Source organism: Thalassophryne amazonica, chromosome 6 (genome assembly GCF_902500255.1).
Source record: "Thalassophryne amazonica chromosome 6, fThaAma1.1, whole genome shotgun sequence".
Lineage (NCBI taxonomy): Eukaryota > Metazoa > Chordata > Actinopteri > Batrachoidiformes > Batrachoididae > Thalassophryne > Thalassophryne amazonica.
The window spans coordinates 40,966,843-40,990,865 of NC_047108.1; the positions used below are offsets into that span (position 1 = coordinate 40,966,843).

Below are 24,023 nucleotides of genomic sequence, written 5' to 3' on the forward strand. Positions count from 1 at the left end.
CACTTTGAAGGCGAGGCAATGCCCATAAGAGAAGCTTCCGAGTTTCTGCCAATGAGTGATTGGACCTGGTGCCCCCCTGATGGTTTATGTGATAGACTGTTGACGTGTTGTCCGACCGGACAAGAACATGTCTTCCTCTCAGGGCCGTGAGGAAATGCTTGAGAGCCAGTCGCACAGCGCGAAGCTCCAGCACGTTTATGTGTTGGAGTCTCTCCTGAGGACTCCAGACACCCCTCACCATCCTGTAATTCCACACGGCCCCCCAACCTTTGAGTGATGCATCTGTAACAACCACCTCTCGGCGAAAAGGAACGGAGCCTAGAGGGACACCCTTGCAGATGAAGTCCACGTTCCCCCAGGGTTTGAGGTGCAGAAGGCACTGTTTGGAGAGTCGTACAAGCCTGTGCTGATGCAACTTTGAGTTGAGGCCTAGGTTGTTGATCCAAATCTGTAGGGGACGTAAGAACAGAAGTCCCAAAGGTACCACTAGCGACATTGCAGTCAATTTGCCCATCAACCGGAGCAGCAAACCAAAAGGCAGCGTCACAGCCCGTTGAATGTGTGAGACAAGACGAATTACATCATCCGCTCTTTGCGGGGATGGCGATGCAGTCATAGTCAGGGAGTTATGGCAATGCCGATGAAGGTCGTTTGTTGACTGGGAACAAGAGAACTCTTTGCAAAGTTCACTGAGAGTCCTAAATGAGAGACATGTTTCAGTAGAAGAGCTGCGTCGTTGTGCGCCTGCTCCTGAGTCGGAGCGCAGACAAGCCAATCGTCTAAGTAGGGTAGGATTCTTAATCCAAGAGCTTGCAGTGGGGCTAGTGCTGCAGCCATACATCTGGTAAATGTACGAGGGGCGAGAGAGAGGCCGAAAGGAAGCACCCTGAACTGGTATGCCTGACCTTCAAAAGCAAAGCGGAGACACTGCCTGTGATGAGGCGCCACTGGCACATGGATATAGGCATCTTTTAAGTCGACACTTGTGAACCAGTCTCCTGGTGTGATAGTTTGAAGGACGTCTACTGTGCGGAGCATGTGAAACTGCAGCACTTTGATATAACGATTCAGACATTGGAGATCGAGGATAGGACGAAAGCCGCCATCCTTCTTTGGAACAAGGAAGTAAATTGAATAGAACCCCCTGAGCTGGTCTGAACTGTGAACTGGCTCTATGGCCCCCTTCTCCAGGAGTTCCAAAATTTCCCGTTGTAGGGCGTTAGACTGCACCGAGTCGGAAACAACAGTCATCCTCACCCCATTGAACTTTGGAGGACGACATCTGAATTGAATTCTGTTTGAACAAGGTTGAAATGACCCATGGGTCTTGAACTTGAGCCTCCCAGTGGCTGAGTTGTTTTTGTGAAAAACGGCTGGGGGCCAAACATTGGCAGTCAGACCCGACCACCTCTGCCTCGCATCCCTGAGGACCTCTGGGCGCGATTACTGGAAGTTCTGTGAAACCGTTCAGTTCTCGGGGGTCTGCCCTTAGGCTCCAAAAAGGCAGGCCGCTGGGAGAGCTGGCCCTCAACTGCAAAAGCACGTGCAGCTCTGGGAGACGGCGGAAGCCTGGATGTAGAGTGAAAAGCTGTAGCACGTCTGACTGGCTGAGGTCTGGAAGACCGGTGTAGGTCAACAAACTGTCGCCGAGATTTACTAGCCTCAACAGCACGCTCCAAAGTTTGTTGGGCCGCAGGTCCAAATACTTGGCCTGGAAGAACCGGCAGCGAACGGAGTGTGCCTCTGCAGGATTCGGACGGGGGGGGGGACTGCGCAAGCCACACCTGACGTCTAGTGATGGTAAGGGTTGACATCAGTCTGCCAAGCTCTCTGGACATATAAGCAAAGGTTTGGAGTGAGGCATCACTAAGACTTTGCGTAGCATCATCAACCTCTGCCTCCCTCAAAGACTTTGAGAGTGCAAGGGCTAAATGGGACAGTGAGTTGCCTAGGCGTCCGGTGCGAGCAGCTATGTCATAGCTTTTGGTGAGGAGGTCATCAGTGACCCTACACTGAGGACGTGGGCAACGGGCATCCGGCCGAGCAGCATCAGCTGGTGCCACAACCAGGTTCGCAATAATGCTGTCAACGGCGGGCATACGGTTCAGACCATACTGCGCCGAATCACACATAGAGCTAAGGGCTCTGCAGTCCTGTGATAGATGGGTTAATGATTTGGGGTCCGCCCAACATCGGTGGAGCTTCTCGATATATGGTTGTGAAACTGGAATGTTGAACTCAGGCTTCTGAGTGACTTTGAAAAAGGCATTTGAAGCGGTGGTTTCCGCAGGGGGATTGTCGACCCCAAGCCTGTATAACGCCAACTGAACAGCTTGCTTGACAAAGGATAGTCCAGGTCCGGTTTGCGGCAGGGACTCTGCCTCAGAGGTGTGAGAGCCCACTAATGAATGGCTTGGAGAAAGACCCCTCTCATCCTCATCCTCCACACAGTTTATATCGCTTGTCATGTACAAGGAATCAGTCGCAGCAATAGACACGACATCTTCCTCCTGCTGAGTAACTACATTGGTCTGATCAGTCTCATTAGGGACAACAGGAACTGTCACTGCATCCCTAGGCTGTAGATTCAGAAGCAAGGACTTAATCTGAGCAAACTCGGAAGTCAACGTTTCGACCTTTTCAGCCAAAGCATGGTCATGAGTAACCTTCTTAGCAGAAGGGGCTCCTGCATGTGGGTGTTTACGGCGCTTTGGTTCCTTACTGGGGCTGGAGGCCAAAGTCGCACTAGATATTCCACTTTCCAATGCCGCAAGTCTAGCAGATCTCTCTGCCAGTGGCATGCTGGCACAATTAAGGCTGGCATCGCCAGTCGGGGCTTCCCTCAAGTGTCCGATCCCAAGACATGAGGGGCAAAACATATGTCCATCATCTGGGCTCAAGGGAGCCAAACAGGTACTACAGCCATGCAACAAAGGCCCTGTCAACATTGTGGACTGCGTGCAGATGGCTAACGCAAGCCCTGATAGTTCCAAATGGAAAGAGAAAGCGTGAATCACACGCAGTGTAAATAGTAACACGAAGCATGGAGCGTGAAGCACTCACAGCCGTCGACTTGACACGAGGCACGGGGCGTAAAGCACTCACAGCCGTCGACTTGACACGAGGCACGGATAGTGAAGCACTCCAGCCGCAGACTCGGCATGAGGCACGGATAGTGAAGCACTCACAGCCACAGTAATAATACGATGCACACAGCCTAAAAACTCACAGCCCAAGTGCTAAGTCACTTAGAGCAACGACGACAACACTAGCTGCTAGCGGAGCTGTTAAACTTAGCAAATGGCGGCAGTGCAGACGAAGTACTTCAAGGAGTGGAAAACACTCACGGCAAGCCCAACACAGTACACTATACTGGTTCTGACACACACACTACCACGTAGTTAACGGGATTAGTGACACAACTAAACAAATAGCCAGCTTTCATCGAAACACAGCTAATGTGCACAGAGGAAAATACCCAGCAGGGCAGCGGCAAAGGCGCGCACCCGGCGTTTAGGAAGGTGTACTCACGACAGGCGTCAGTCAAAGAATACAAAAAACAGTGAAGCCGTGTCTCGCAGCCTCTGGAGGACGTGTGCAGTGCACGTAGCTCCAACCGAAGGTGGGTTGCGAGGCTACAAGCGAGAGCGGCAATCACAGCTAAATGCATTCTCAACCTCTAAGAATGCGAGAATGTAGAAAAGAAGCAAGCGCTGGGTGCGTCTGGTATATAAAGGCAACCAGTGACGTCACCCAGGTAAGTTATCCAGGTGCTAAAGCACCGCCCTCTTGCGGTCAGGAGGAATGAAATAGAACAGTCCCATCTTTTCCAGTACTTTTCTTTGTGTTGTTGTAGGTGGAGGCGTAATGTTATAAGTTCCATTGTTCTTCTGTGTGTCACAATTTTTATTAGGAGAGACATTGAAGGAATGTCTTTTTTGAGCCAACACTTAGTGATGGCTTTCTTTGCCGCAACAAGAACAATCCTTAATAGGTACAAGTCCATTTGACCTAATCCCTTTGGAGAGGAACAGAGAGCAAAATGACAAGTCCAAATGAATACCCAGTACTGAGTGAATCATACTTATTACCTCCTTCCAAAAAAAAAAAAAAAAAAAAACGATGGCAGGGCATGACCAAAATATATGAACTTGATCTGCTTCGATAGATCCACATTCCCTCCAGCAAGAAAACTGAATTCCCATGACTTTTGATTTCCTAATAGGAGTAATGAAAAAAACGAACTAGACTTTTCCAGCAGAAGTCTCTCCAGATAGGCGAGTTTGTTGTACAATTTTGAGACTTCCATCCCTCCAACCAGAGTTCTTCTGGTATTTCAACTTTCAAATCTTTATCCCATTGTTTTTTCACATGAAGATACATTTCGTTATTAGTTGAATTCAAAATCTTATAAATTCTTCCTGCAATTTTTTTGTTATTACACCCTTTGTAGATATCAACAAAGACCTGAACTAGGTTGGAGGGATTTCCGGATGAGACACATTGTATTTCCTTAACAAAATAATGGCGTAATTGGAGATATCAGAAAAAGTCATGTTTACCGAGACCAAATCTGAGTGAGAGAATCTGAAAACTGTCCACTGCTAAGGACTCTTAAACCTAATTGGGACCATTGTTTAAATCTAAAATCATGAACTGCTGGTGCAAAGTGTGGATCACACAGTGGCCATCCCAGGATTTTAACTTGTCTTTGGAGATGAAACATCTTTACAACTTGCAGCCATATTTTAATAGTTGAACACAAGCAAAAATTTCCTAGCTGTATAGTTGTTTTAGCACAATGTGCACAGCCTAGTACTGACTGTAATGGCACTTCAGTCGGGGAAAGCTCCAAACCCTTCCACCTTGCCACATGAGACTCATCACACCAGAGGACAAGCGGCTTCAACTGGGCTGCGATATAATAATGCCTAAGACAAGGTAAAGCCAAACTTCCGCTGTCCCTTGGTAATTGGAGAATAGTGTATTTTTTTCTTTGTAATATTTTTGTAGTTAAATATGAAAAGGGAAGGGAGTTCCTTTGGTATGGTTACCCCCAAGTATTGAATATGTGATAAGTTCCAGTTGAAATCATATTTTTTAACTAGTTCTTGAGTAGGGTTATAATTGAACAAAAGAGCTTGGGTTTTGTTCACATTAAGAGAGTATCCTGAAAGAGATCTGAACATTTTAAGGGCATTCATAAGCAGAGGTATGCTATTTCCTGGGTTTAAGAGTGTTAATAGTACATCATCAGCGTGCAAGCAAATTTTATATTCTGTACCTTTTAATATTTATACCTTTCAATTCTTGTTCCTGTCTTATCATCTGGGCTAAGGGTTCAATAAACAAATTGAATAGAAATGGACGGCAGCCTCTTTGGAGTTTTATTGGACCTGATAGGCCACCATTTATTTTTATCATTGCTGTTGGGGATATGTATAAGGCTTTAATAACCTGAGTAAATTTTTCTGAAAAACCAAAATGACCCATAGTTTGATACAGGAATTGCCAGCTGACCAAATCAAAAGCCTTCTTGGCATCTAGGACAGCACTGGAATTTGTGATTGTGACATGATCGATAATATGAATGATGCGACGTATATTATCATGTGTTTGCCGATCTTTAATAAAACCTGTCTGATCTTCGTCAATGAGAAATATCATAGCCTCTTCCATCCGTTTAGTCAAAATTGATGCAAAAAGTTTATAATCAACGTTAAGGACACTAATGGGTCTATAGGATTTGCAGTCTAATTTATTTTTGCCTTCTTTATGTATTACAGAAATAAAAGCCTCTTTCCATGAGGGAGGTGGGACACCACCCTTCATAATATTATTAAAGCACTCTTTAAGCAGAGGAGTGAGGGCTTTCCTCATCACTTTATGCCACTCGGCTGGGTAGCCATCTGTGCCAGGAGATTTACAAGTTTTTAGGGCTGAAATTGCTTTATTAACTTCTAAATCAGAAATTTCTGCTGTAAGAGCTTCGTTATGAATCTTACCTAGTGAGTGTTTTTGAACAAACTTATTATTGTGAACACACCTGTACATTCTGTGACTAATTGAGTTCTAAGGGTCCACACAGAAACATAGCCCCCGGGGCCTGTGGCCACTTTAATCTTCCCCACCACAACTCAACATGAACCAGTATCCAGTAAATGTTCACCTATAACACAGACTGTATTAAGGAGTGGCAGAGTTCAGACAGACTGAGTTGAGGCAGAGAGGAGACTACAGACTGTAGAACATTACAGTGTGAAATCAGAAATAAACGTGTCTAAGCTGGAGTGCTATTGTGTTTTCTCTTCTTTTCCTTTTTTCTTTAATAGTGATTTATACAACCCCTGGCAAAAATTATGGAATCACCGGCCTCGGAGGATGTTCATTCAGTTGTTTAATTTTGTAGAAAAAAAGCAGATCACAGACATGACACAAAACTAAAGTCATTTCAAATGGCAACTTTCTGGCTTTAAGAAACACTATAAGAAATCAAGAATAAAAATTGTGGCAGTCAGTAACGGTTACTTTTTTAGACCAAGCAGAGGGAAAAAATATGGAATCACTCAATTCTGAGGAAAAAATTATGGAATCATGAAAAACAAAAGAACGCTCCAACACATCACTAGTATTTTGTTGCACCACCTCTGGCTTTTATAACAGCTTGCAGTCTCTGAGGCATGGACTTAATGAGTGACAAACAGTACTCTTCATCAATCTGGCTCCAACTTTCTCTGATTGCTGTTGCCAGATCAGCTTTGCAGGTTGGAGCCTTGTCATGGACCATTTTCTTCAACTTCCATCAAAGATTTTCAATTGGATTAAGATCCGGACTATTTGCAGGCCATGACATTGACCCTATGTGTCTTTTTGCAAGGAATGTTTTACAGTTTTTGCTCTATGGCAAGATGCATTATCATCTTGAAAAATGATTTCATCATCCCCAAACATCCTTTCAATTGATGGGATAAGAAAAGTGTCCAAAATATCAACGTAAACTTGTGCATTTATTGATGATGTAATGACAGCCATCTCCCCAGTGCCTTTACCTGACATGCAGCCCCATATCATCAATGACTGGAAATTTACATGTTCTCTTCAGGCAGTCATCTTTATAAATCTCATTGGAACGGCACTAAACAAAACTTTCAGCATCATCACCTTGCCCAATGCAGATTCGAGATTCATCACTGAATATGACTTTCATCCAGTCATCCACAGTCCACGATTGCTTTCCCTTAGCCCATTGTAACCTTGTCTTTTTCTGTTTAGGTGTTAATGATGGCTTTCGTTTAGCTTTTCTGTATCTAAATCCCATTTCCTTTAGGCGGTTTCTTACAGTTTGGTCACAGACGTTGACTCCAGTTTCCTCCCATTCATTCCTCATTAGTTTTGTTGTGCATTTTCAATTTTTGAGACTTATTGCTTTAAGTTTTCTGTCTTAACGCTTTGATGTCTTCCTTGGTCTACCAGTATGTTTGCCTTTAACAACCTTCCCATGTTGTTTGTATTTGGTCCAGAGTTTAGACACAGCTGATTGTGAACGACCAACATCTTTTGCAACATTACGTGATGATTTACCCTCTTTTAAGAGTTTGATAATCCTCTCCTTTGTTTCAATTGACATCTCTCGTGTTGGGAGCCATGATTCATGTCAGTCCACTTGGTGCAACAGCTCTCCAAGGTGTGATCACTCCTTCTTAGATGCATACTAACGAGCAGATCTGATTTGGTGCAGGTGTTAGTTTTGGGGATGAAAATTTACAGGGTGATTCCATAATTTATTCCTCAGACTTGAGTGATTCCATATTTTTTTCCCTCTGCTTGGTCTAAAAAAGTAACCGTTACTGACTGCCACAATTATTTTTCCTGATTTCTTACAGTGTTTCTTAAAGCCAGAAAGTTGCCATTTGAAATGACTTTAGTTTTGTGTCATGTCTGTGATCTGCTTTTTTTCTACAAATTTAAACAACTGAATGAACATCCTCCGAGGCCGGTGATTCCATAATTATTGCCAGGTGTTGTATTAAAGTTCTTAAGCTGTCTTGAATGTTGTCTTGAATTGACACATGCATGTTTGCATTTTGGTGTGTGTGTGTGTGTGTGTGTGTGTGTGTGTGTGTGTGTGTGTGTGTGTGTGTGTGTGTGTGTGTGTGTGTTCGTGTTCTTTTTAATTCAATGTGTACCAATCAGCTTCCCACGTGGCTAATTAAAATTGCCTCCAACTAGGTACTCTGGCAAATTGGTGCAAATTTCAAACCATTTTTGAGCCCCAGAGCTAATATCTGTCATGCCAAACTGCAGTTAATTTCATAGGAAAAAAACTATTTTGTTTTTCCATGGTTCACATGACTTTTTTTCCATCACCTTTTACAGAATTCCTCTGATGAACTAGTGACTTCACAGACAGATGTAAATTCTTCTTCACCATCAAAGTGCAGTCAGGAAAAGGTATGTAAAAACTTAAAGGAACTGTCACTTGTCACTCTGGGTAATAGTAAATACATTTTTGCAACAGTAACAGCAGATGCATTTGTTTCCCCAGTCTCATGTAATGTATAATATTTGTCATTTGTATTTCCATATTAAGTGCTTGAAAGGTTCCACTTCTCAAGAGTCCTACTCTGAAGTGTCACAGCCTGAAGATGCTTTCCATAGCCAGGAGGAGGATAAGACCTCTTCCAGCTCTGAAGGAGGAGAATCTGATGGAGACTACACCCCTAATGAGGCTTCACCAAAGCCAAGACGCTCTCCTTGCACAAAAAAACATAGCTGTTATGTTTGTGGGAAGGTTGTATCGAAACTTGGTCATCACTTTTTGATGCATCGGAAAGAGGAGGCTGAAATTGCCGAATTGTATTGCTTACCCTCATACTCAAAGGAACGAAAGAAGTTATTTCAGAAGTTACAGGATAGAGGAAATGCGAAACATCAAAGATCAGAGAGTGACGGTGGAGAAGTGTCTTTGACAAGACAGCTTGAATCAAGTGTTGTCATGAATGCTGAAGTCGTTGTGCACAGTCAGAAGACAGAAGATGCTCAAAAAATGACACCTGGTGTACGGGGAATGCTTATCAGAATGAAGCAAGATGAGATTACATTTGCAGTTCAGAATGACCCCCTTCTACTGCAGCTGGCACAGTCTTTGTGTGACAACTATGAAAATACTGCAGACCACGCACACCATGACTTCACCACAAATACTCTGAGGGAACTGGGAAAACTCTTGTTAATACTGAGAAAAAAGTCTGTATTTTGCTTTGAAGATGCTGTCAAGGCCAAGAATTTTTGCAAGGTCGTTGAAGCTGTGAAAGACTTCTCTGGGTTCAGTAAAGTCACACAGACCTATAATAATCCAGCTGTTGCACAGAAATTAGGAAATCTCGTGAGGAAATTAGGCGAATTTGTCCTCAGTAAAACTGGCAACGATGAGCAGCTGAGAAGCGATACGGAAAAATTTATTAAATTGTGTACACATTGGCAACAACTTGTGTCTCAAGCAACCACTTCTAAATTGAATGGGCCGAAATTAAACAACCCATCTACCGTACCATTCATTCATGATGTGCAGCTTTTCTACAAGTGTCTCGAGACAACATTAACTTCTGCTGTTGAAAGTCTGAAGACGCATGAAGCCCCTTGTTTTTATAATGCACTTGCCAGCGTGACTGTTGCCCAGGTGTCTGTCCTAAACAAATGTGCATCAGAAGTTTCAGAAATGACATTGAAGTCATTTGAGGAAAAAGAGACCACACAAGTGTTGTCTAAGCACTTCATCAGAGTAAGCATTGGCAAGACCAACCAAAAGGATACCGTTTTGTTGACTACTGAACTTGTTGATGCAATAACATTGCTGGTAAATAAGAGGGATGCATGTGGTGTGCATAGAGAAAATGCTTTCTTATTTGCAAAGCCAGACTTCAGTGCTGCCAGCTTCTATCAAGGAAACACCTGCATCAGGATTTTTGCCACTCAGTGTGGTGCAGCAAAGCCCGAGTATCTCAGGGCTAAGGAGTTCTACAAGCACATTACAAGAATATTCCAGATTCTTAACCTTGAAAATGATGAGCTTGATCAGCTAGCCAACTTGCTAGGTCATAGTATTCAATCGAAAAAGGAGTATTATCGCTTGCCAGAGGCAGCTGCAGACATCGCCAAAATTTCAAAATTGCTGCTGACAAAGGAGAAAGGATCTCTTGAAAGAACCCAAGGACAGTCCCTCAGTGGAGTTGAGTTTGTGGGTATGTGCCTATTTTAATACTGCATGTAACCTGCAAATATCTCTGTATGTTTTAGTTCAGACAAGGCAGGACCCGGTTTCATAACTCAGTCTAATCTTTTAGTCTATTAAACTTCATTGAATATGGTCAGTCGCCCAACAGAATTCGTCTAATCACAGTTTCACATCGACAGCTAAACATGTAGATAATCCATTTTACGCTAGTCGATGATTTTCACAGACATAATGGCCTTGCGAGTGCCATTGCCAGGAAACGTCTCCAATGTGCGAGTTTTTTTTTTGTTTTTTGTTTTTTTAAACTTCTGGGTTGGTTGTTGCCATGAACTGTCCTACCTTTGTTTCGTTAACTGGCTTTATTAATATTTACGGACATATACAAACTGCAGAATGGCGTGCTTAGCTCCTAATCTAGCAGTTCTTCTACACTTCCGTCAAGCTTTTTGTGCACACAATGCTGCTCAGTGTAACAGCGACGCAGGGGGCTAATGTGTGAACTGTCACAAACGCATTGTAACAGCTGCCATTTTTGAAGGTAAAATAAAAGTAGCCTCCTCTGTAACAGTCGGGCAATGCAAAGCTTTAGCCGACTAAACTCTTTGTGCAAGGACTAATGTCAAAAGATTAGTCGATTAAGCGAGTCTAGTTGACTAAACAAGATTAGACTGCTTAATGAAACCAGGCCCAGGTCTTTACTACATAGTAAATGTGTGCATTTTGTGCTATTTATTCCAGAGGAGCTGGAGCCAGACACAGAGCAGAGTAACTTTGAAAACAATGATACTGAAGAGGAAGAAGAGACAAAGGAAGAACCTGGTTGTTCAGGTCAGTGGAGCAGTTTCTGTTCCCCAATCTGTAACAAACAAATACTTGGCTGAGGTCCCCTGCTAATTTTACTGATATGTATGTGTGATGTGTACATGCAGGTGTTAACAGATAATTGTGGGTATTGAAAACTTGATATAGGCAATTTCAGTGAAGAGTACAAACCACTGCTGAAATTGAAGTGCATGTGGACGTGTGCATAAAAGTGAAAGTAACCATTTCTGGGGCAGAGGGTGCCTTCTTTTCACTGATTGTCATGTTTGATCTTGACCTTGAGGTCAAAGGTCAATTGCAGTCAGGTCAAGGGATTCAGAATGCATGATTTCCTATAGGGGTTCAATACAAATGTAAGCTGTAGAGGTGATATTTTGAGAGATAGTGACAATCTGGAGTCACGCAGTGGGTGTCATTGTCTGCCATTATCTTGAATGACCTTGAAAATCTGGTCCAAAGTCCAGTGCCTGGGTGTCACATTTGTGTTTGTGTACAATATAGTATGGGTGTGTATTATATATGCAAGAGGTAAGAGGGAACTCTAGAACCCTCAAAACGTGATTGACAGGCAGAAGGAGTCCATTTCAATGATCCCCCTTATTTCATGGCGGGGGACAGTGAGCAGTAGTGACCTCCTGTGATAAGCAAAAATGGTTTTTGATGCTATGTCCTTTCATTTTGTTTTGCATGTTCAAAGAAGACCAAATTCCCCAAAATAGGAGGTTCACGTCTCTTCACCTGTATCTGTCACAGTTAGTGCTGCACGATTAATCTGTGTTTTTATAGTCCTTGCGACATTAGCATGTGCAATGAAAACGGGCACAAAGAAAAAAATAACTGGTGAGAAAGAAACGCACATAGTAACATTCACATTAGGGATGTCCCGATCAGGGTTTTTTGGCCCCGATCTGATTCCGAGTCATCTGATTTTGAGTATCTGCCGATACCGAGTCCCGATCCGATACTTTAAAAAACTGAATGAACAATGAACAAATGCTAAATATATAATAATTTCATTTTAATCACATTTTATTATTTATCACTTAAACAGTGCACTTCTCCTTGAAGTAGCTTGAACAATCAAGTAATAATCTACCAGACTTAAAAAATGTACAAATGTTATTTTATTTGTCTAAAAATAAATGTCCAAGGTTCCGTATGTTAAACAAGAAATTATGTAATCTGAAATAACAGGTGGTTTTAATTTATAGATTAAAGGTTTCTAAAGAACTATTTATTTACTTAGCTATTTTAATTACAAGTGTTTTAAACTTTTTAAAACAGTAATCAGAAATTTTGAGGTAACAAACAACAACAAAAAACATTTGTCCTTGTTGAACTTGTTTTTTTTTGGTTCAATTTAAAAAAAAAAAAAAAAAAAAAAAAAAAAAGATTGGGTTGAACTTTGACCGCGTCAGCCTGCCGACAAGCGGCAATGTGCGCTCCCGTCAGAAGTGTCGCTTGTCGCCTCTAAAAAGCAACGCATCTCACGCCTCTGACGCATCCGACGCATAAAAGGCCCATTAATCTGCAATAATGAGCATGAAATAGCGCTGATCAAAATAATGAGGATAAAATCTATATCGGATTCCTGATCGGGATGCAACGTCCGATTTCGATCAAGTCTGAAACCACATGATTGGACCCAATTTCCAATCACGTGATCAGATCAGAACATCCCTAATTCACATGTAGCTGACAAAGTTCACAAACTCAGACTTATAAATTACACAGGTATCTTGACATTTTTATCGACATTTTCAAATACTTTGTATTTGGTGAGATTGATCACAATTTTGATTGATAATGTCATGATGAATGATTATAACAAATGGGCATTTTCACTGACACGATTCAAAGTCTCCCACATTAAATGTAACCTAATTAGAATTGGTTCAGTGAAAGATTCTGTAAAGTTGAATTTCACTTTAATTCAATTTGTCATTCCAACATCTTATTTAATTGTTCAACACAGGTTAAATATGGCTTCCCTCTCACCCCACCACAAACAAAGATTTAAGGTGTTGTACTGAATCACCTTGTCTCTGTCCATGAGTCTTGTAAGTGCAGCACCTCTTAAACTAGATGGTGACTTTCAATGGCACACAATGGTCACACAATATATGAAGATCTGGATAAAGGAAAATAACTCTGGTTTGATGACTTCAGTGGAGATAATTGGATTTTGTATTTATTATCAACTTCCTAAGTGCAACGCCTGCCAAACCAGTTTATGGTTAAATTTCACTTGAGAAGCACACTAAGATGTGCATGAAGGACATGATTACAGTCTTTGTAACTTTGGTAGGAGACGATTGGACTTTTGTTGGGTTTTTAGACATCATTTTCATTAATTACATGTATAAACAGACATGTTGAACTCTTCAATACACAGGTGAACTACTTTAATTCAGACAACTCACCCTAAAATAATTTGGGTATTTAACAGAGGTGGGACAAAGTCACCAGCAGGTCACTCTCAAGTCATGAATCTTCAAGTCTCAAGTCAAGTCACAAGTCAAGTCTCAAGTCATAATTCAGTTGTTTGCAAGCTGACTTGACTTGACTTGACTTGATACTTGCAGATTGATGACTTGAGAGCGACTTGACTGTGACTTTGTCCCACCTCTGGTATTTAATCACAATTTTAGTACCAACAATGAACACATGCAAACCACTGCCGTGGTAGAATTGAAGGGTATCTTTTTGTGAGCTTTTTCACAGGTCTCTATTTGGACCCATATTTGTAAAAATGTGTGGAAGCTAATTTTTTTCTATATTTGGACAACTTTTTAGATGTAGCAAAACGTCAAGAAAGACAGCTGACGCCTGAAGATGATGCCCTGGAGCACATAGCTGCTTGTAGAGACAAACTGTTTCTAGAGGAAAGGTTTATAGACTTCAGCAAAGGTATGTGGTGCAGTTTGCAGAACACATTGACTCTGTAAGTGCCTCTGTTTTTAGGCTAGAGTAGGAACATTGAGCACACAGTATGTCACTCACAATCACAGGAATGTTTTTGACCATTTCAGAACATTTTTATAATAGACTGGTATGAGCCTCAGACAGCTGAATCCATTTTCATCTCTTCCATCAAGGAGGTTATGGTTTTACCTCATTGCTGTGTTTTGTTGGTTGAGTTATTGATTTAAATCTGAAGAAAAACACACGTAAGTTTGCAATATACGTATGTCCAGAAATCAAAATATTTCATTGTTTTCAGTACGAGGTAAGATTTTGTGTTGTCCACTGATGAGTGACCTCCTAGCTCATTCTTTGGTTGCTGACTTTCTGTACCTTAACTGTCATGAGGAGCTATTTGTGTGCTGTTTAGGCGTGTTTGAAGCCACAGCATTATTCCCTGCTCAGCTAAATAAAGTATCAATGGGGGACATTGTTGATAGCACCATACCTATGAGGGTTGGCTGAAACGCTCAAACATGATTATTTCAACTTTATAATTGCCCAGGTCTCCCTTGCAAAAGAGATCTTGATTTAAACTAATAAATTAAAATAAGCAAGATATTGAAGTTAAAGTGGCATAACAATAATCCTTTACTTATTCACCGTGGCTACTTCAGACAAATTTTGCTTGCAATTTCAGGAATGCATAAGTTGCCCACCCCTGTTTTACATCCTTACTGCTGGTTCAGATTGGGCCAGATTGGGCATCTTTTAATTTTGACCCCTGTATAATTCTTCAGTTGACCCCTACCTGGCTGCCTATTGAAAATTCAAGTGGCCAGTTTTTTTTCTTTTTTTTTTTTTTTTTTTTTTTCATGCCTGTGGATTATTTGTGTCGAATTTGATGCTTGTATCACCATTTGCAGGATTCCACTCTAAATATTCTCTTATGTACTGCACTATATATGAGATGTAAGATGCTGCTCCTCAGTGTTTCTCAATTGCCCTCAAAAATATTGGAACACTTGGTATTTCACACATTTTAATTTGTTTATTCCATTTCAAATACATTTTTTTTCTAAAATTATCTTCCTTAACTCAAACTGAAAGCAAATCTCTGCAACTTGATATAAATGAATTAAAAATATATAATACAGCTTCCTGATGAAGTGGTGTAGAGGAGGATTTTCTTAAAAATAAAGACCTGAAAGTTCAGCTCCAATTTGACAAAGTACATTTGAGATGAAAGCCTAGATTTGATGTTTTGGTGAAAGAAACTTTTGTATTTCTTCATAATTGATGAAAATAAAGCCCAAGACATATTCAGTGACTTGGAAATGTGCATGTTTCTGTCCCCTGACTTGTCTAAAGAAGACTGGCAATACAACTGATTATTATTTACAGGTTTTATCAAGTGATAGAGATAGGCTTTCAGTTTGAGTTTGAGGAAGATAATTTTAGAAATTTTAATTCTTGATTTTTTTTTTTTTTTTGTATTTAAAATGGTATAAACAAATTAAAATGTGTGAAATTCCAAGTGTTCCAATACGTTTGGAGGGTACAGTATCCTAACCCTTTAATGAGTGCAAAATGAGTGTGGAATTATTACCTTTTTATTTCAGAATGTTTAATTTTCACTGTTGCTGCACTGTGTCAAATCATAGTCATATCATATATCATATTGATATGAAAATTCAGTAAGGTGTATCTTCTATTATACATTCCAAATCTAAGGTGGAACTCTACTAGTGTTTACTAAGGTACACCTAAATATCTAAAAAAAAAAAAAAAAAAAAGAGAGAGAGAGAGAGCAAGAGAAGAGCCACTTAGGTGCCTGGTCTTGCGAACCAGGGATGGTAGGTTGAAAAGCTTTTTTTATCCCATGGGAACTCTCCTTACCCACCTAAGTGGCTCAAGAATATGGACAGAATGTACATAAGTTATATTTACAATTTATATGAAGATATTGAGATACGATAATTTGGCCATATTGTACAGCCCTACTGTCAACTAGCTGAAAACTTTGAATACTAATTTACATCTACATTTAAAAAAAAAAATGCTTAACGTGGCAGGGGGTTAAGAGGGCTGTAATTAGGGGGGTCAGCTGAAAACCAAAAAAGAAAAATGCTTAAAAAGGTGAAGAGTATGGGGGGCAGAGCCTCTCCAGAAGCTCAAAGGCAAAATAAGGAAAACTCTTAAAAAGCTGAAAGGCAAAATAAGGAAAACTCTTAAAAAAGGTGGGTGGTCTGGAGGGGCAGAATCCCCCCAGAAGCTGAAAGGTTTTTGCCATGCTAATGCTCCCCAGTAGCATTTACTCAGAATAAAGTCTGAAGGACCTAAATGACATGGTTAGATGGCGAAGAGCTTTTCCAGGCATGTGAGAGGCAAATAAAAATGCTTAAAAAGTTAGTGGTGGTGGTAGTGGTGGGGTCTGGGGGAGCAGAGCACCCCAGAAGCTGAAAGATTTTTGCCATGCTAATGTTTCCCTGAAGCATTTACTCAGACTAAAGTCTGAAGAACCTAAATGACATGGTGACATACTGACGAGCTTCACTCGTTCATGTCCGCAACATATGCCTATTAGTCTTTCATGGCCTAATATCTATGTGTGGTGAAACCTTCGGCAAAATCTATGCAGTAGTTTTGACGTACTCCTGCTAAAAGGTAGACTTACAGACGAGTAAACAAGAGCAATCAGGATCTGCATCACCTCCAAAATTCAGGGGACTCTTCCATGCCCTAATATCTATCTGTGGTGCAAATTTGGTGAGAATTTGTGCAGTTGTTTTGACATAATCCTTAAAAGTTTATACAGTGAAACCTGATCCAGAATCCGGATCACCTCCAAAATTTAATGGAGTCTTCCATTATGTAATATATAGCTATGGTGCAAATTTGGTGAGAATCCATAAGGTAGTTTTGACATAATCCTTGAAAGCCTAAAGCAGTGGTGTCTTAAGTATTCCAGAAAAGGCCAGGGGGGTGCAGGTTTTCTTTGCAACCGCTGACTCCAGCAGGTTATTTCACTGATAAACTCATCCTATCTGCTCAAAGTGATGTTAATCAGTGAATCAGTAAACTGTTCCGTTTTGGCAGAGTTCATCCTTGTCCCAAAATGCATAAGCATACCAAATGGCAAATGTCAGCTCTCTCCAGTTTGTCTGTGATCAAAGTTGTACACCTGCATTCTACTGCAAATAGGTGCTTTTATTTTTACACACCCACAAACAGAGACTGTGGTGAAAGATGTCAAAAGCACTATGATAACGGCAATATGACACTTGACTAAACCAAGTGAACTACAAAAACACAATAAATAAATAACAACACTGTCAAACTAACATGAACACAATAACATTTAAAATCCTCAAAGCCCAAACTTCCATTTTGCATTGCAGCACAACGTCCATTGTTCAATGTTGTTTCCTAATGTTGCCAATTTCTCCAAAAATCTTAGTCCTATTAACTTTACATTTTCATTTTCAGTTTAAAGGAAAAGAAAGCCCACTGATCAAATACAGCTGGAAACATAGACTGTGGTATAAACTAACTTTTGATGCATATCAGTGAAAATGAGGAGCTCTTACAACTGAAATATCTGCCTCTGAAAGTTGGCATTTAATGAGAATTAATCCATCATGGATGATTTCGTAGATGCCGCCATTGACATAATTTTAACCAGTCAGAAGAAACCCTCCGGATTGCTCGCGTATTGCTGTGATATCGTATGGGCATAAAAATCTACACATGGCAAACACACGCTGATGTAAATACCGTAATTTTCGGACTATTAACCAATGATTTATGGATTTTTACAGGCTTTCTCAGAAGTCAAAATACGTCAGTTGATGCCGTCCATTAATTGTCTGAAAGCTGTGGTCCTCATGTAGCGAAATTCACACACACAGCGTCTGAAAACAATGGAGGATTATCAAGATCCCGCTAGACAGCACTTATGCACATGCACGATAACGTTACAACTCTATCCGGTTAGGGAGACGTGGTTTCTTTCAGTAATAAGAACTGTCAAAAAACTTTCTTGTATGTGCTTGGAGTTGTGTGGTGGTAGGAATAGCCTGTTGAATGCTTGAATAACAATGTCAGTTGCACAAAAAATTCAAATAATAGTGAAAACATGTTCATTGCGGCCAGAATGTTGGTATTTTGGTCGTTGAACTTTCCTAGCAATGAAGCCACGATCACAACGGCACTAACGAAGCACATTGAAGCCAAATGAAACAATAGTTCTGGACTGGCGTTGACTTTCGGAGACATTGTTTAACCGGCGTCCAGCTTCGATCAATCAGTCGCTCCATGAGGCGTCATAACAACGGATCAATGATCAATGCTCTGTGCAGTGTGATCGGTTAGCGGCTCCATGAGGCATCACAACAACGAAGCTGGACGACGGTTAAATGATCTCTCTGAAAGTCAACACAAGTCCAGATTTATTGTTTTGTTTTGGCTTCTGTGTCCTTCGTTAGTGCCGTGTAACCGGGGCTTTAGATCGATATTCACACCACTGCAGCACTCCTTCTCATTCCTTGTGGGTTAACAACAACAACAACAACAAAATTATTTCTCTGATACGGTGTGGAATTTGCCTCCAGTGGCCATTTCACACTCTGAAAATCTGACAACTGAGCAGGTGTTTTTAATGACGCCAAACACGGCAGCGAGAGGCTCACGAACCAGAAGTCTCAATTTCAAGATGGCAGAGTTTTTTGGGGGTGAGGGGGTGTCACTACAGCCGGTGAGGTGACATTTTTCCTGAGTGCTGTAGTATAGCCTGCAGGACCCCACTGATGTGTGCTATGGATTTTGTGTCCACTGTACCTTATGACAATGACACTATTGAAAATTTAACAATGAAAAATACCCTTAAATATATCAAAAATACATTTTTCCAGTGTGCAATTTATATGTATGTATTTATAGCAAATGTTGCTGTTATAACTGTTTTATCTTTATTTTTTCTTTTATAGGTAGAGGTGTTTTCACTCTTGAGACCATTGAACCAAACACCTTTGTTGTTGAATATCAAGGAAACATCATTTCTCACCCTGAAACCCATGAGACAAGTTTTGTTGATACCCTAAACAATTACGTTTTTGACTTTTCATGGAATGGAACAAAGTGGTGGTAAGTGCACAGCTTGTTCAGTTTTGCATGCTATCTGTATTGTGTTGAGGAGACCTTGCAGAGTACTACTACTTAAAGAAAAACTGTGAACAATGTCTATAACTGATAACAGGCATAGCCAGATAAAGAAATCAAATATTTGAATTCAGTCATTCCATTCACTCCTGCATATGAGGTCTGTTAGAAAAGTATCTGACCTTTTTATTTTTTGCAATAACCTTATGGATTTGAATCACGTGTGATTGCATCAGCCAAGCTTGAATCTTCGTGCGCATGCGTGAGTTTTTTCACGCTTGTCTGTTGCGTCATTCGCCTGTGAGCACGCTTTGAGTGAGCACTGGTCCTCCCCCCTCATCGGATTTTCATTGTGAGGAAAATGTCTGAACGACTGGAGCAGCACTGCATCAAATTTTTCAAGAAACTGTGAGAGACAGCGAGGTGGACACCATTCGGAAAATTCAGATGGCTTTCAGAGATGATTTTATGGGCATCACACAGATTAAGGAGTGGTACAGCCGGTTTAAAGACGGCGCACAATGGCGGAGGGCACGCCGCGCTCCGAGCAGCGATCGACAGGCTGAAACGACCAGATCATTTCCAAACTGAATGCTGTGTTGATCCGGGACATCGTCTGACTACCAGAGAAATGTCAGAAAAGGTGGACATAGCACTTTGCCGGCACATTCCACTGTTAAAGGAGATTTTGTCATGAAAACAGGAGCGGAGGAATTTGCCACGGAGCCGCTAATGGCGCGGAACAAAAGCACTTCTGTGTTGGTCTCACAGGACATGTTGTGACATGCTCAGCTCTTCGACAATTTCTCGGATACTCAGACTGAAAAGCCACCCAAAGCCGTCTGAATCTTCCGAATGGTGGAAGAGCTGGGCATGTCCCGTGAGACTTCCAACACGGAGGTGCTTTTTGTTCTGCGCCATTAGCAGCTCCGTCCTGACACGCAAATTCCACCGCACGTCTTTCATTACAAAATCTCCTGTAACAGTGTAATGTGCCGAAAAAGTGCTATGTCCACCTCTCTTGCCATTTCTCTGGTAGTCAGACGACGTCCCGGATCAACACAGCCTTCACTTTGGAAATGATCTGGTCGTTTCAGCCTGTCGATGGCTGCTCGAAGCACGGCGTGCCCTCAGCCGCTGTGGGCCATCTTTAATCCGGTTGTAATGCTCCTTAATCTGTGTGATGCCCATAAGATCTTCACCGAAAGCCATCTGAAATTTCTGAATGGTTTCCATCTGGCTGTCTCTCACAGTTTATGAAAAAATTTTGATGCAGCAAAGCGGCAGTCGCTCGGCCATTTTCCTGACAATGAAAATCCGCCGAGGGGGCTGGATCACTCCTCACACAAAGCGTGCTCACAGGCGAATGATGCAACCGACAGGCGTGAAAAAACTCACGCATGCGCATGAAGGTTCAAGCTTGGCTGATGCAATCACACATGATTCAAATCCATAAGGTTATTGCAAAAAATAAAAAGGTCCGATACTTTTCTAATAGACCTTGTATGTGAAGCATGATTTTTTTTTTAATTCACTCAATTTTAATATTAAAAAAAATTGGTTTGTGTTCATGAGTGTGAATTCCGAATTGATATGCTGACAGTGTGATGTAAGATTTATCACTTAACTTGAATTACTACTATGCCACTATGTACATTTGAATTGGCATATTTCTCACTACTTTAAGCAAATTTGAACATTATAGAATCATATTGAACAGCAACTGCATTTGCTGAAGTGTTGTCATTCTGAATGGAATAATTCCCATTATTGAATCCACACATCTTTGGTCATATTTTCTCACACACACACACACACACACACACACACACACACACACACACACACACACACACACACACACACACACACACACACACACACACACACACACACAAAAGATCTTCTGATTTCTGTGGGATTTTCAAAGTGTTGATGTGAACAGCATTTTGCAGTAGGTTTTATTGGACCATTTTCTCCCTGGAGCATGTATACTGTTAATCTGTTTTCTTTCACTCTTTTACATCTGAAAACAAAAAAGTATCTTTTCGGTTGTCAGAATCATCTTGTTAGTCACAAAGGCTCCTAGTAGAGATTTATTTAAAAATAAATTAACATCCACCAGCACCGCTGAATTGTACTAATTCTCAGTGGGTTATTGAATAGGCTATTCTGCTAGTCAGTAAAGTTTGGATGGGAAGTTTTGAAAATAAGTTTGATGTCATGAACCTGGATAAAAAAAATCCAACTAATTTACCAAATCATGTAAACGATTTAAAGTAATGATTATTGCATTACTAAAGTGCATGTGAATATGTCAGATCAGATTGCCATTACTTTATTATTCTGTTATCGGATTATTGTGGTCATGTAAAGATAGTCATTAAGTAAAACATAATAAAAATGATCTCTCACGCACACACACACACACATATATATATATATATATATACACGAGGTCTGTGAGAAAAGTATCCGACCTTTTTATTTTATGCAAAAAATACATGGATTTGATTCATATGTTTTTACGTCAGCCAAGCTTGAACCTTCGTGCGCATGCGTGAGTTTTTCCACGCCTGTCGGTTGTGTCATTCGCCTGTGGGCAGGCTTTGAGTGAGCACTGCTCCACCCCTCTCGTCGTTGTTTCATTGCGAGGAAATGGCGGAATGATTTGGGCTTTTTTTCCATCAGAATTTTTTCAGAAACTGTTAGAGACAGGCAGCTGGAAACCATTTGAAAAATTTATCTGGCTTTCAGTGAAAATTTTACGGGCTTCACAGAGAATGACTGTTACTACAGCTTTAAGGACGGCCCACAATGGCGCACGGCTCGCCGCGCTCCGAGCCGCCATCGAGAGGCAGAAACCACCACATCATTTCTAAACGGATCGCTGTGTGGAGCCGGGACCATCGTGTGCAATTTCTCTGGTTATCACAAGAGCTGGACATCAGCCATTTTCCGGCAGATTTCACTTTTAACAAGAGATTTTGTCATGGAAAGCTGCGCGGAGGCTTCGCGCGTCACGACCGATTCGTTGATGAAGCGAGACAAAGGAACACCTCCGTTTCGGAGTGTTAAAGGACAAGTTGAGACATGCCTATCTCGGCTTTCAGTGCTTACCAGTCGAGTGACCAGATAACCAGAGAAATTGCACACGATGGTCCCGGCTCCACACAGCCATCCGTTTAGAAATGATCTGGTGGTTTCTGCCTCTCGATGGCGGCTCGGAGCGCGGCGAGCCGTGCGCCATTGTGGGCCGTCCTTAAAGCTGTAGTAACACTCCTTATACTCTGTGAAGCCCGTAAAATTTTCACCAAAAGCCAGATAAATTTTCCGAATGGTTTCCAGCTGCCTGTCTCTAACAGTTTCTGATAAAATTCTGATGGGAAAAAAAGCCCAAATCATTCCGCCATTTCCTCGCAATGAAACAACGACGAGAGGGGTGGAGCAGTGCTCACTCAAAGCCTGCCCACAGGCGAATGACGCAACTGACAGGTGTGGAAAAACTCACGCATGAGCACGAAGGTTCAAGCTTGGCTGACGTAAAAACATATGAATCAAATCCATATATTTTTTGCATAAAATAAAAAGGTCGGATACTTTTCTCACAGACTTCGTGTGTGTGTGTGTGTGTATGTGTGTGTGTGTATATATATGTATATATATATATATATATATATGTGTATATATATATACACAAATAATGAATGTTTATGAGTTCAATGGTACAAACATTTCATTAGGTGAATGATGGTACATTCCAGCTTTCACCGAATTAAATAGTCATTCCATTGAAAGAATGAAAAAACATTGTTTCATATAACGACTAAAATAGATCCTTGTCATTTGATATTTTATTAATTTATAAACAGAAAAGGGACTTACATTTGGTGTTGCATTTAGTGTTAATTTCGTCAGACGAAACGAGACGAAATGTTTGTCAACAACCCTTTTTTTCAGTGACTAAGACGAGACAATGACGAGACGACACCAATGTTCTAAAACACTGACTAAAACTGTAAATGTGCATTATTGTTGATGAATAAAAACAAGATGCAACTGTTTTGCAAGAAATAAAAAATACTACAAAATACAAAAATACTACACAAGCAGATACTCAACATCCAGTCCAGCTGTCATGTGTTTGTGCCAGCAGTTCTCTACGTTACGTATCCTCTTGCCGACTGATAGTTTTAGACTGGAACATTGTCTCCCGCTTCTCTGGTTCCTAAACTAAAGTTACTGTCCCCCATGAAAATAATAATGATAATATCCTCCGCTCTGTGTATGTATGTGTTGTGGGATTTGCTCTGCGGCTCTCTGCCGATTAAAGGTGGAAAGACGGATCATTTCGCAATCACCTCTTTCCAACGATGTAAACAGACAACATACTACACCCGACCAAAGCTGTTTTTCCCAAAAATGAGATGTCCTCCGGGGAGAACTTATCCCGGTGCACGAGTGTTGTAGGGGAGATCGGACCAAAGTAACATTTTACATTTATATCCCTCTGAATCTGCTTGGCTATGAGTCTAGCTGTAAGAGTCATATTATTTAACACCAGTTTTTATTTTATTTTATTTTGTTGGTGTTTATAATAAATATAAAACATCAGAACAAGTGCATCATTTGTAAATGTGTATTGAATCAACAAACAAGACACTTTTAGTGAAGTTGCATTTAAGATTCATTCATACAATTCATTTCAATTCATTTAAGATGTTTGTTATTCCAGACATTTAATCAATATTTCAGCTGTAGAACACAAGTCAACTGGAAGGAATAAACAAAAATTATCTCTGAAATAAACAGAAAAAGACTAAAATGTTTAGACTAAAACTCTACTAAAATACCCTGGGTTCTCATTTGACTAAAACTAGACCAAAAATGTTGAGACTTTTAG

General features: G+C 40.9%; 1 protein-coding gene across 1 annotated transcript in view; it reads left to right on the top strand.

The window, feature by feature from the left end:
• The window catches only part of LOC117512090, an 86,899-nt gene extending 67,690 nt beyond the window's left edge, over positions 1-19,209 (top strand). The window contains exons 5-9 of the mRNA XM_034172051.1: positions 8,377-8,451; positions 8,591-10,241; positions 10,973-11,062; positions 13,853-13,966; positions 18,949-19,209. Of these exons, the coding sequence (XP_034027942.1) occupies positions 8,377-8,451; positions 8,591-10,241; positions 10,973-11,062; positions 13,853-13,966; positions 18,949-19,109 (2,091 nt within the window). The 3' untranslated portion in view covers positions 19,110-19,209. The remainder of the gene's footprint in view (positions 1-8,376; positions 8,452-8,590; positions 10,242-10,972; positions 11,063-13,852; positions 13,967-18,948) is intronic.
• Positions 19,210-24,023: the final 4,814 nt, after the last annotated feature.